Source organism: Sitophilus oryzae, unplaced genomic scaffold, assembly GCF_002938485.1.
Source record: "Sitophilus oryzae breed Bouriz unplaced genomic scaffold, Soryzae_2.0 scaffold_1167_pilon_pilon, whole genome shotgun sequence".
NCBI lineage: Eukaryota > Metazoa > Arthropoda > Insecta > Coleoptera > Curculionidae > Sitophilus > Sitophilus oryzae.
The window spans coordinates 444523-459394 of record NW_022145801.1 but is presented as its reverse complement, the minus strand read 5'-3'; the positions used below and the strand labels follow the sequence as shown (position 1 = coordinate 459394).

At 32.1% G+C, this 14872-nt stretch overlaps 1 protein-coding gene across 2 annotated transcripts in view; it reads left to right on the top strand.

The window, feature by feature from the left end:
- The first annotated feature begins 5133 nt into the window (after positions 1-5133).
- Positions 5134-14872, top strand: part of LOC115888163 (reticulocyte-binding protein 2-like) — a 145428-nt gene continuing 135689 nt past the window's right edge. For both annotated transcript variants that reach the window (XM_030907777.1, XM_030907769.1), the window contains exon 1: positions 5134-5422. In XM_030907777.1, coding sequence (XP_030763637.1) covers positions 5370-5422 — 53 coding nt within the window. In that variant the 5' untranslated portion in view covers positions 5134-5369. The remainder of the gene's footprint in view (positions 5423-14872) is intronic.

The window sequence follows — 14872 nt, the reverse complement described above, 5'->3', positions numbered from 1 at the left end:
GTTAGATAGATTTCATTGATTGATAGGACAAATTGTTTAATAACCCGGCTAAAATTTAATATTTTTTGGTGATTTAAAAGTCATGTGATTAAGTTCATTTAAAAGGTAGAATCAGTAGCTATCACATTTTGGAACTTGTTTGAATTTTGCCATATTTTATAATAATAAAAAACCGGGCAAACATTCCTTAGCCCAAAATTTTTTAGATTTTTACAAACTTATTCATATTTTGTCAAGATTTTTTTTGTGTCGGTGTCGGATATTGCCTTAAATAATTTGTCGTATCAATATCTCGTTAAGCGTTAAGACTTGAGAGAAAATTCAGGGATCTTCGAGGCGAAATATCTCGAAAACTATTCTACGTAAAAAATGATAAGGACCATTTTTGTAGTTTTTTTTTATTTACCCAAGCCTCATTTCTTATTTAAAGAAAAATATTGTAAATTACATATTTTGGCAGATATTTGTAAAAACTGATTTTTCGGCCATTTGGGGCTATATCTTCGACCAAAGCTGGTCAAGCACGATGTTTTTACTTATTTTTCCAGCTATATCTATCGAGAGTGAAGATATTATTATGCCAAGGCTTTTTGTTTAAAATTATATTCCTTTTAATCACACGTTGATGATTTGGATGTATTTTTTTATAATGACCATGCTATTATTTATCAAAATAATGTTAATGTTACACCAGTAAATGATTTAAAGTGAATCATTATCATCATCATGTCAGTTTTCTCTGCTGGCGAGAACTCAAAGTGTATTTATTTATAATAATGTATGTAAATATTGTAAAATATGTTTTCTTGTACAATTTATTAAAATAAAACATTTTTGCATTACTGAGTTAAGTAAATTATTATAGGTATATAAATGTCCGTCTGTCTGTGAGTACTCCATTCGGGTGGTACCTCTACCCACGTGTCGAGTTTGGTTTCAACCGACCCATAATTGAGAAAAAATCTTGATTTCGTCCATTGAGTCATCGGTTCGAAAAGTCGAGGGCGTCATCCTGTAGCCCGTCCCCAATATGCCGAAATCGACCCACATTTTTCTTCAATATCAAATGCTTAGTCTCACCCTGATGAAGTTATAAACTAAACGTCTTATCGAACTTTGCATGGTAGGACCCTGTGCACCGTCGCTCACCGCCTACCCCCCAAATTTGGTCGCAATCGGACCACATCAACTTTTGATGTTTCTTACGTCAAAACTAACTGTCCCAGTGACACGTGTCTAACAGGGTAAAGTTGGCCTTGGTCCAATCTATCGACATACTACGAATTTCGTTTAAATCGGATGATTTTTTGCAAAATAAAAACACTAAATCAAAAAAAAAGTTTGAGTATTTTCCAAGAGTTTGGTTTAGGTATGTGGATGATATTTTTGCTGTTTTTGACACACATTCGGACACCATAGATAATTTTATTTCTAAGCTAAATAATCGTTTTCCTTCCATTAAATTTACTCATGAAATTGAGAACAACGACAGATTACCATTTCTAGATGTATTAGTTATTAGAAATGTTAATAATTGCCTGGAATTTGATATCTATAGGAAAAATACGACCACACGCAGATATATTCCTAATGAATCACATCATAGTGTTGAACATAAAATGGCTAGTTTAAATTTCTTAGTTCATAGATTACTTAGTTTCCCACTTTCCAACGAAAGATATGAAATAGAAAGAGATTACATTAGGAATGTAGCTGAGTGTAATGGATATTCTCTTTCACTAGTTGATAAATTAATTAGAAAACGTAGGTATAGGTTAATGATTTCTGAAAATTCGACTTTTCAAGTGGAGAAAGATACGTCTAAATATTTTTCGATACCGTTTGATAGAGAGTTAACCCGTGGTCTATAAAAGGAATTTTTAAGAATGTCAATTATAAACTTGTGTATAGTGCTAATAATAAATTACAACAATTATTAGGTAATCCAAAGGATAAAACACCTCCACTGGAAAGGTCGGGTATTTATGAAATTTCTTGTAAATATTGTAATCAGAAATATGTTGGGCAAACTAGAAGATCAATATTAACTAGATTTAAAGAACATTTAGCTCAGATAAGATATGGTAGACCGGATAAATCTTGCGTTGCCGAACATATTGTTGATAAAGACCATTGTATAGATCTTAATAATTTAAAATTAATTAAACAAGTCTCAAATTACAGGCAATTAGATGCATATGAAAGCATCAGAATTAATAAATGTAAAGATAGTATGAACAGAGACAACGGTCCAATTCCTTCAAGTTCTTTGTTCCTACTACTCTAGTGGCGGAAATCTAACTGTTACGCTCAGTTGGCTCTGACTCGGTTGGCTAGTTTTTGCCACGCCCACTCGGTGCCCACTGGGCGAGTATATAAACGCTCAACTTGTAGATTGTTCTTTAGTTTATAATCATTTGCTGATGATGCTAACATGGTTAGCGAAACGCGCGTACAGTGTAAAAGTAAAAGTGTTTTGGTGTATTGTGGTGATTTAGTGTTTTTATTTTGCTGTTTAACACCAAAGGTTCCAACCCTCAACTGTAATAATCGGAAGATTTTTTATTTGATTCATTGATGATGGGATTTCGAAGCGCACAAAACGTCGTCAAAATATCATGAAAAGTTATCGAAGAGCCCCATCTACATTCCGAGATTCAGCCTCCTAACTCATATAGGGCCCGAGTTACGACGCTCCAAAAAGTTACCATTCGCGTGTCGCATTGTCGTGACGCGTGTCGTAACGCTAGCTCATGTGTCGCGACCTTGAATTTTTACTCTCATCGCGCGTTAGAAAGTTTCACTTCAAAAATTAAAAAAAAAATGATGAAGATGTAGTTCCTCTTTGTTGATGAAGATATACACTCAGATGCAAAAAAAACGCAACGCAGATATTTTTGGTCAAATTTAAAGTGTTATATTTTTGTTATTTTTAGCCTTATTTTCATGATTTTTTTAGCAAGCTGTATATAATTACATCAACTTTCATAAACACAGTTTTTTATAAATATTATTATTTGGCATATTATACAGGGGTAATCGAGGGTTTGCTTTTTTACCCTAACTTTAAAACACCCTGTGCAATAATTTCGTGTGTAAATTTTCTTAAAATATATTTTTTTTACGGTCAGAACCATGTCTCCTGAGCATTTTGTTTTTTGGGCCATGTCAATACATGCCTTAGTTAATTTTTAAGAGCAAAACTCGGAGCGAAATGAGCTCGCCACCAACAATATAATATACAATATTGTTCAATGGTAATTATACAACCTAACCTAACTGCCCATCGTGTTCGACGTTTGGCAAATACTTGGCAGGAGGGTAAGATGTCGTAAAGTACCAACTTCATTAAACGAACTTTGCTTGGTCCTTAATGAAGAATGGGAAAACATAACGCAATATGATATACGCAGCCTCAATAACAGTATGAACCGACGTATGTATACAGGCAGTTATAATATTAGGGTATTTTTTACAATTTTTTTGTTTGTATATTTGTGTATTACAGATGTTTTCTTTAATAATATCGTTAGTTCTGTTATCGTTATTAGAGAACAACGGCATACGGTCGAGTCGGCCGCTCCTGGCACGTATACGTAGACGTAAAGAATCTTTTACATGTATAAAAAATAGAAAATATAAGAAATGCGCATGCGTACGTAAACGTTTACGTGTTTGTAGGCCGATTCGACCGTATGCCGTTGTTCTCTATTAATGTTTATTAAAACCAGGACTGTATCGTCAGTCTTTAACTTTTTTTTTAATTAGTATAGAGTATCCAATACAGTGTAATATGACGTTACGACAATAGTCTCCAAAACCATCTCCCAAAGCATCTAAAAAATGACATCAAACAGGAATGATAATTGAAAATATTGCAAATTGATCGTGATCAGTTCATTTCGCTCTCAAAAATTAACCAAGGCATGTATTGACATGAATCAAAAAACAAAATGCTCAGGAGTCATGGTTCTGACCGTAAAATTTAATTTTAGGAAAATTTACAGACGAAATTATTGCACAGGGTGTTTTAAATTTAAGGTAAAAAAAAACAACCCCTCGATAAACCTTGTATAATATGTCAAATACTGAAGTTTATAAAAAGTTGAGTTTACGAATTAAAGTTGATATATCATTATATACAGCTTGCTAAAAAATCATAAAGGTAGGGCTGAAAATAACAAAAATATAGCACTTTAAATTTGACCAAAAATTTCTCCTTGCGTTTTTTTTGCATCTGAGTGTAGTTCTTCGTCTTCGTACACATTTCGTACACTTCTCATACATATAAACCTTTCCTATCTAAGGGCTCAAACGCAATGACGACCAGAGAGGTCGCAGCGACCAGCATTTGATTCAGTGTTATTAGGAAACGCAGCTGCGAACAGTAATAATATTGAATCAAATGCTGGTCTCTGCGACCTGGTCAGTGCGTTTGAACCCTAATAGAGTATTGATAAAACCGCGTATATAAGTTACAAGTGCCCGGTAGCGTATAGGTACAGGCTCTCGTCTACCAATCTCAAGGTGTGGGTTCGATTCCCACACCCGGCATTTCATCAGCCGACTATTTTTATTAAAATAAAAATAGTTTGGGTACCTAGGTCGACTCAGCTTTAAATGAGTACTTGGGATTCACAATCCTGAGGTAATAATAGCGGTTGAAGCGTAGTGCTAGCCACATTACCTTCCTTGTATACCGAACGGCTCTAGTATAGCAAGCTGTACTTGCTAAGGCGTTAAACGCTATATACGGGAGCTATTGTGTTATTATTATATATAAGTGACTGGGACACGTAAAATAAGTGACTGGTATCAAAAATGCAAACTCTTATAAGCAAAAAAAGAAAACGGTGTATAAATATGCCGCGTAAAAATGAATGACTCGTGTACACGGTTACAATAATTTGTAGACACTATAACATAATCTTCATTCTTCACGTCCTGACCTTGTATCTGATTGGCCTTAAATTGGTACTACCATAGTATTGATATTTATACATAATCAAGGATATAACGTTAATTTCTCTCTCCACAGCCGCTGAGATACAATCTGGTTTTGACCCATGACCTAAAGAAAAAGTAATCTCGTTTTAGTTTTTAGTCAGCATTTTGTCGACATAGTGTACGGATGGACTTTATAATGCGTGTGTGCATAGAACAACAATCATTACGTATATTTTTTTCCAAAAAATGCCGAATCAATAAAATAATTACACACTAACGAATTACTGATAATTGTAAGATAAGTCATTCAAGACGGACTTAGCGTGAGGTATTACTCATTTGGAGTGTTCAGTGCAGAGTTAATGTGGGTGTTAGTGATAGTGTGTTAAAAAAATTAAAAGTGTTTTTAGTGTATCGTTAATATGTGGATAAACTATGGAGGATTTCCAAATAATAATAATATTAATAAGAACTGGTAAGGATTTAAATTTTTTTTAAATAGTACAGTATCTCAAATTTAAACAAAAAAGACAGGTCAAACCTTTTGATGCAGTTTTATTTTCTTTGATGAATAGAAGACAGGGTTAGCATGATATAAATTAAATTATTTAAATCATGATTTAAATCGTGATTTAAATCAAGTAATTTTTTTAATTCTAATCATGTGATTTAAATCAAAAAATCGACTTTTTTTAAATCGAAAAATAACTGTAAAAATGTGTCCTAGAAAACTATAAAAAATATTTCTATAACAGATATACTCTATATCTATTCATTAAATAAAATGTTACACTTGCTATTGTAAAGTTTAAATACTTTTAATAAATCCAAAAATAATTGTAAATGTTATAAAACTACACAAAAAAATTATTTGTATAACACATACCTATACCCACTACATATCTATTCATCAATTAAAATGTTGAACCGATTTTAGAAGTAATTTTGTGTGAATCGATTAGACTTGTAAAGGGCAGGGATTTACTTTGATATTTGAAATTTATGTACTAGTGACAAAAAAAACGCTGTTCGAATACATTTCATTCGCAACCTCTAATGCAGAAAAAGGTTTTTTTGATGTTAGACTATATCTTCAAATCGTCAGAAAATATGCTGTTTTATATCTTTTTTGAAACAGCTGTATATTGATGAAGATAACTCCTACCTTGATCAATTTATCTTCTAGTTCTTTCCAAATTTCTACCGAAATTTCGACCTGCAGTAAGTATTTTACACTTTGACAATAGATAATACTAATTTCATTCTCGACTTAAGACTATTTCCGAACAATAGTGTATTGTGTAAGGGGTAAAAATCATACTTTTTTTTGACAAGGTTGTACGGTTGACTAGCGTAAACAGGGAGACACAAAAATACATTTTTACTCTGTGTAGAATACACTATATTTTTACAAATTAAATATTACAAATTATGTTTTAATCAATTTCAAACGTTGCAAATAATATAAAAAGTAATACCTTGTAAATAATCGAGTATTTGTAACAATTTGTACACTGGTTGAAATTGACGCTTACTATCAGTTTAATAATATACAGGGTTGTTCACCATATACGATACGGAGTATTGTAGCTAAACAATTAGATTTCTTCAAATTGTAAGCTTTGGGTTGCTAATCCTTTTGGGTTGCGAGTCCTAATCCAATTTAATAATGTTTTCTATTAAAATCAAAAAAATTCCGATTTAAATAAAAAAAATCTGATTTAAATTTAAAAAAATCTGATTTTTTTGATTTTTTTTTAAAAATCATGATTTTTTCCAACCCTTATAGAATATGTCAGAGTAATTAAATTGATTACCGGAATCAATAATGTGATGGGAATTGTTTGTATTTATGTTTTTAGCGATTTGCGCGTTTAACTAGCAATTCTCGACTAAAAAGAGTTATAACAAACGACATCTATTATAACAGAATTGTGAAGAATTCAATTCATAATAGTTTTTATAAAAATAACTTATTAATAATTAACAGCAAAATAAAACACTAATTCACCACAATACACCAAAACACTTTACATTTGTACTGGAAGCGCGTTTTGCTAACCATGTTAGCATCATTATTTCAATTAATCCTACTTCTCCTAATTTTATTAAGGAGCCTTGGAAAGATAGATTTGATCGTCTAATGTTTTTATCGTCTTAAGCTTGATTTTCATGCATCCGTTGTCCGACGATACGATGATACGATATTAATTTTATTGGTTGAATTTATAGGCTCCGATTGGTTAACCGTTTCTAACCAATCAAAGTCTTTAAATTCTACCAATAAAATTAACATCGTATCAACGTATCGTCGGACAACGGATGCATGAAAATCAAGCTTTGTCCTGGCCGGTTAAACGATGCCCAAATCGTATTTTTAATCATATCTCAATTTTTTCAAATGAACGAGGGTGGCTCATTAACATATTTGTAAAAAGCCTTTTTTACGAATAATTTGGTACCACACACTTAGTATTTTGAGTCCAATTGTCGTTATGAACTGCATATTACAATTTCAAATAAATCATATGCAAAAATGTCAAAAATTGCCATACGATATGTCATTTTATTCAGAGTGTCATTTTCTATCTAGTAAAGTAAAAAAATACCGAGGGTGCCATTGCATTAAACCTTGGTGATATTGCCACATCAGTCGAATTTTACTGAACATCTGCGTTAAAATAAAAATAATACAAATTGTACCCCACGACTTTAAAATTAATGTCATATAACGAGGCCACATTAGGATGAAATATACCGCGGCATCTTTGGTAGCGATCATGCATATCATTAATGCTACCAAATTTATGATCAAAATCGAGAGAGAGAACTGCGTTTGCCTTAAAAAAAGAAGTAGCCAAATATAGATTAAAGCTTAATTCAGAATCTCGAAATTGGTGGATTAAATTAGTGGTTTCAATTAGCATAGAAGTTTGTTTCTCTAATTTCAATGTAAGCATTCAGAACGTCAAAATTAGGGGTAGTAATTTTTAATTAGTAGAAAAAGTTAACAAATTTTTCATTTTCCACTAATTATACTTCAAAATTTGCGATTAATTTCATTTTGGCCTTTGATTATCAGTTTATAATCATCTACTGATGATGCTAACATGGTTAGCGAAACGCGCGTCCAGTGTAAAAGTAAAAGTGTTTTGGTGTATTGTGGTGATTTAGTGTTTTTATTTTGCTGTGTAACACCAAAGGTTCCAACCCTCAACTGTAATCTTTGATTATCATCCGTCAAAAGAAATTGTGATTAAAAATGCAAGAAGGAGCAAAAATGCAACTGAAAAAAGTAGAAGGTAGTAGTACAAAGGTAGTAGGTAGTAGTAGCAAATTTTGGTAGAACGAATTTTGAAGAAGACAGTATTATACAGGGTGGCGCCTGTCATACGATTGCGAAGGCTGCAAGGAGAAGTACAGTTGGTATTGAAATGAAATTTTTGAGCATATGTAAGTTAATTTAGAGCATTTTTCAAAAGATCTAGAAAGTTCTATAGGGTGTCCCCAACAAAGTTACCCATCAAAGTTGTGTTTTTTGTAATGGAACACATACAGAACTTATCCTTCCCTTCCAACAGAGAGAGAGAGAGAGAGAGAGAGAGAGAGAGACATGATGATTCTAGATCGTGCATTCAGCCATTCATAGAATGCTTAAATGCTCCTGATTTAACTAGTCTGAGCTTTTTTATGGCGATAATATTATGTCGTTAATATATGTCTTTAATAAAGACAGTGCTTACAAATATCGACCAACTATTATCGACAACATGAGAGAAATGAATGTGGCTGCTTTTCGAAGTAGAACTCCACATATGCTTCTTTCTTAACACAAAACTCTTCTCAACATGAAAAGATCATTTGAAGAGAGAATCATTTTATGCAGTGAACAGGAAAAGGAGCATTCTGATGATTTGAGTGACTAGATTTCAACTAGCTAACATTTGTCAAATAATTATACAGTTATATCTAATTTGAATTCTGTAATAATTAAAATATGTTTTAAACGTGTATTTTTTTATTACCGTTGAATATTTTAATCTAGATTCTTTATTTTTTGTTAAATTAACGAAAGGTATATCACAGCCACCTAGATTTTATCAAATAATAAAGATCTACTGACGCAAAATCATAAAAATAAAAATATCTAAGAAAATCTTTGACTAAGGGGTAGACAACCTTAAGAATATTTTGAAGACATATGAATTCTCCATTGAATACCGGAATAATATACTGGGTTTTCCGTTTAAAATAAAGGAGTAATTTGCTTTTAAAAGTGACCAATGTTAAACGTTAATTTTGTTCCACCCTGTATAACTTTTTGGGTTAAATTTTCATTTTGTTTAACATACAATGGCTATTTTAACGAAATATCAGGCTAGACAGGGTAAGTTTGATATAAAAAAAATTGATATAAACTACTGTTCTCCCCGGAGCTTCCACGTTGTATAGAGGCGCCACCCTGTACAGTACTTCCTTAAAAAAATGCAACTGAAACAAAATTTGGAATTTTAAGAAGGCTTTAAATAAGCAGTAAATTTAGTTTAAAATGCTTATATTTCAAAAACTACTCGGGTATTATAGTATATGGCATTATCGGAAAGGAAATTTAGTAGCACATCCACTGAGCTAAAAAATATTAGTATTCCATTTAAAAATATACAACTTTGGTTTGAAAATATGTTTGAGTCACCTTGTATATTGATAAAAATATTTTTACTACTATTGCCCCCATATTATGTAAAAAAAATTGAAATAAAATTCACAAACAAAAAACACAAGATAGAGCTTTTTCGGTAGCCTAAACAACCCTCTATACAAAAATATTTTTTGACTTTTTTTATTACCTTTATCCTTTATCGAATCACTTCCACTTTTAAAAATATCACGGCACGCCACTGGCACAGTTTCTAGACGACCGGCAGTGTGACTGGTGTTTTTTGCCATTTTGTAAACATACAAGTTTAGAAAAAATGTCAAAACTGTAAACATAACTTACATACCTTTCTTTGTAACTTGCCACATCATAAAATTTTATTATGGGACCTTTATTGTATCATGGGTCCTTTTTCAGCTGAATCCTTCCAAGTTTTTAAGGCACAGTTGTGTTGCGACCGTGCATCCAATCGTTGGAAAGCAAATGTATCCGAGATTTCAGAAAATTTAAAAATTATTCATTTGGCGGAATTTCAATGTAAAAAAATCTTATGTGAAAGTGTTTTTCGGTAATTAATAATTATTTTTTTAACTAAAAAAAATAAAAAAATACAGACAGTGTATAATAGGTACCCTTTAGGTACCCCATGAATTTGTTAAACGTCAGTACCTGAACCTGAAACCCTTCTGAAACTAAATTTATCAGGTAAGTTAATATTTTTTTAAATTTATATTTTTCGCTATAATAAAAATTGTTGTATTTTTCAAAAATGCTTTTGGGTCCGTTCGACTTTACGGGCAGTAGAATTTTAAGAAAACAAAAATATCCCTCAAAAGTACAGATCTTAATATGTAATTTTAACCAAAAAAAATTGCGGATTATCCAGTAAATTTAAAAATATTTATTATGGTACTATTTGAGGCCGCGAAGGAATTGTGACAGATGATACAAGCATATGATGACATTACCTTATGTGATGATGCCGCTATTTAACGCCAATTTTTCTGGATGTTTTACGTTTGTATAAAAAATGCTTTTTTGCTTAAATTTTGAGAACCACTGGATCTTTTCTGAATTTCCTTTCATGTAAATTTAATCTACTACCTGTGTTGCCATATTATCAAGAAATTATGTTTTTAACTTAAAACTAAAGAAATTTCGGGTCCGTTCGACTTTACGGACACAAGAATTTAAAAAAAAAAACAAAAATTGTTCTGAAAAGTACGTGTTTTAGTAGGTAATTTAAGCCAAAAAAATTTGCGGATTATCCAGTAAATTTTAAAATATTGAAATAAAATGATGGTACTATTTGATGCTGCGGAGGAATTTTGACAGATGGCACAAACATATGATGACACTAACCTGTGCGACGTTGCCGCTATTTTACGCCAATTTTTTACGTTCCGGTCGCCGGAGGAACGGCTCCTACGGTGGCGCCATCACGGTGAAAACAAATGAATTATTTTAAAATCTGTGTTTAAACTCAAATCATTGAAAGCACTCAGATTCGAATTAAAATATAAAAAAATACAGCTAAACACCCCTCACCATAGAAAATCTAACCAAAGCAACCCAAATCCTAACCAATCTACTAATATTTTTGCAAAATCACAGTTAATTATTAAAATATAAAAACCACAGCTTAACACCCTCCGCAAAGAAAAGCTAACCAAAGCAACCCAAATGCTAACCAATCTAATAATATTTTTGCAAAATCACAGTTAATTATTAAAATATAAAAACCACAGCTTAACACAAAGAAACGCTAACCAAATCAACCCAAATCCTAACCAATCTAATAATATTTTTGCAAAATCACAGTTAATTATTAAAATATAAAAACCACAGCTTAACACCCTCCACAAAAAAAAGCTAACCAAAAATTCAAAACCACAGAACCCCTAAAAGAATATCTAACATAACCTCACTTCAGTAGAAAATTATATAAAATAATTATATTGACAACGTCGCAAATAGCATGCGAAGGCCGTCGATCAACTGTCAATCAAAAAGTCAATGGTTGCTAGCTCGGAATATTGTAAATACATGTATTTTCTTAATTTTTACGCTTACAAAGAGGTTTTCTTGGTTTTTTGTGCTTAAACTAGGTCAATCCACATCTATATAATGTAGTAAAGTGCTAATATTCGATGTTTCTACCTAATCAGTATGGAAAATTTAACGTTTTTAGTATCCGTAATATCGACTGGAACCAAAATTTCCAAAATTTTTATCAAAATATTCGACATTTTCAAAATTTTTTTTTTGCAAAAAAACCTCATAGGCGTATTTCTGAAGCCGAAATATACTACCAGTTAAAATACATACACTTATTTCTGGGACACCCTGTAGAATACGTAAAAAAGTTTATCTATATGGAAATCAAACGAAACCATCTTCAAAGCCACCCAAAAGCTAACCAAACCAACTGAAAAGCTAACCAAACTAATAGTATTTTTTCCAAAACACAGCCTGTTATTATTGCTAGAGCTGCATTATGATAACTTCAATTATTCTGAATAAATATTAATTTTTTTCGGGTATATTTTGTAAAGTTTACAGCATTACTTGATAAAGAAAATCATATAAAATCATTATATTGACAACGTCGCAAAATGTATGCAAAGGCTGTTGATCAAATGTCAATCAAAAAGTCAATGGCTGCTAGTTCAGAATATTGTAAATACATAAATATATTTTCTTAACTTTTACACTTACAAAGAGGTTTTATTAAATGTTTGTGCTTAACTTGGGTCAATCCACATCTATACATACACTGTATCAATTTTAAAACTTTCAACCCTTAATATCTTTCTTGCAGTTAAAAATATGAAAAATCGGAAAGACACGTCAATTTAATTTGTAACTTGACTTTAAATAAATATTTTTAGCCTTTTTCTTTCAACCCCCTGGGAAGGGTCACCCTAACAAACTTAAAAGGGAATGGGGGTCAAGAAGCACATCGCTTTAAAGGGCGGTTAATTATCTTTTCAGTGGTATCCTACTTTGTTGCTTTTTGTCCAGAGGTTTCCGAGAAATCGCGTTTCAAAGTTGCGGAAACAATTAAACATGCCTGCATTGAGATTTTGGTTTTCAGGCTATTGTGTACACACAAATTATTGCAATGGGTCTCCTTGTAGTACAAATGATTAGAATATTAAATTACACCACTTACGCCCTATCATATAAGTTGTTCAAAATGTTGTCCATTTACCTGTAAAGAATAATAAAGTCTGTTTTCAAACTCCTCCCTAACATTTCGGAAAATTTTACCGGGAATTGACCGGCATTCTGCTGTAATTCGCCTTTTAAGATCATCAATATTAGTAGGTTGTGTTTTATAAACCATGGATTTTAGATGTCCTCAAAGAAAGAAGTCTAAGGATGTTAAATCCGGTGATCTTGGAGGCCATTCAATTGGTCTCCTTCTGTCAATACATGTACCTGGACATCGGACATCTCTCGTTTAACTTTGGTTTAACCACTGTCGGACCGGAACAAAATAATCAGATGGAGCACCGTCCTTCTGGAATGTTGAAAACAAATCCTCCTGTAAAACTGGATTACCCTCTGCATCAATTTGAGTTTCTAGCTCATAGGATCAATAGTCTGTTGAAGTATATTAAGATACATATCACGCGCGTCTCAAGTTTTCTTCAATAAATAAAGGACCAATAATGGCTTTTCCAAGAATACCAGCCCAAACATTAACTTTTTGGGGATATTGTGTATGTTCTTCTCTAAAAATGCGGGTTTTCGTCACTCCGATAGAATTTGAGAAAAGAAACGTTAATGTTTATGATGTTTTCTGTTTATTAGTATTTCGACCCCCGTAGAAAAATGTAATGGCTACGTCCATGTTGCCATCTAATCTTCTAATCATTTGTACTACAAGGAGATCCATTGCAATAATCTTTATGTAAATATACCAGCCTGAAAACCAAAATCTCAATGCAGGCACGTTTAATTGTTTCTGCAACTTTGAAACGCGATTAGTCGGAAACCTCTGGACAAAAAGCAACAAAGTAAGATACCACCGAAAAGAGAATTAAACGCCCTTTAAAACGAGGTGCCACTTGACCCCATTTAAAAAAAAACTTCCCATTTAAGATTATAAAGGTGACATAGAGGGTTGAAAGAAAAAGGCTAAAAATATTCATTTAAAGTGTCCTCCTTACAAATAAAATTGTCGTGTCTTTCCGATTTTTCATATTTTTAACTGCAAGAAAGATTTAAAATTGACACAGTGTATATTGAAAAAATAAGTACAGGGTGGGTCAAATTCGAAGCTTTTAAATGGAAACACCGTTTTCTGTAGGAGATAGACAAAAACTAATATCGGTGTCTGCAGCTCAATTTTTGTCAAAAACATGATGGTGAAAACCGCATATCGATATCTGTTACCGTTTCGGAGTTACGGGGTGTTTTTCAAAAATATGCATTTTTAATAAATCGCTGTAACTTTTTTGCTATGGAAAATTTTGTATTTTTATGAAAACATTTCCAACGTACCTTTTTACGTAGAATTTAATGGTTTAAGTATAATTTTTTTAAAATTAATGATTTAAGAATTATTAACAGAAAATTTGATTTTTTATATGAGACACCCTGTATATTTTAAGATTATTGAAAATAATTTAAAATTACCTTTACAAAAATATAAACACTTGATATTTTGCTTGATTCCTCTTCGAGATATAGAGTATATAAAAATTTGCCCGCTTTAAATGAGTAGGCTTTGAAAGGCACCGGCTATAATGCAAAAAATTCAAGCTGTGAGCATCAATTAAAACGAAAATAATATTTGTTATGAGAGATGCAGAATTTTATAACAATTTAAAATATATTTAACCAACATCAACACATTTAAACTATATCTAATAACAATAAAAATAAATAGCAAACCAAGTCATGAGATTTTGCTACAGGTGTTCGACATATCGACCGTCTTCTGTTATGGACAGACGGGGCAGTTTTTGATCATTTCTCGCGGAATTCATTAACTCAGTAGGGGTGAAAGATACCCTCTCATAACTGCTAAGTATTTTTAATTCTTGTCTAGATTATACGGAATAAGGAACCTTTATTCTTCCGCAAATATATCCATAGAATTAGATCCATGGGCACTAAGTCAGGCGGCCTCCACGGCCAACGGCTGAGTCTTGGTTAGTTATTCAATTATTCTTGAAATTAGCTGCAAAAATTTGCTGATAGCTTCAGCGTTCAGAGGCGGTGCGTCGTCTTGCTGGAAAAATATGTTTTCGAGTT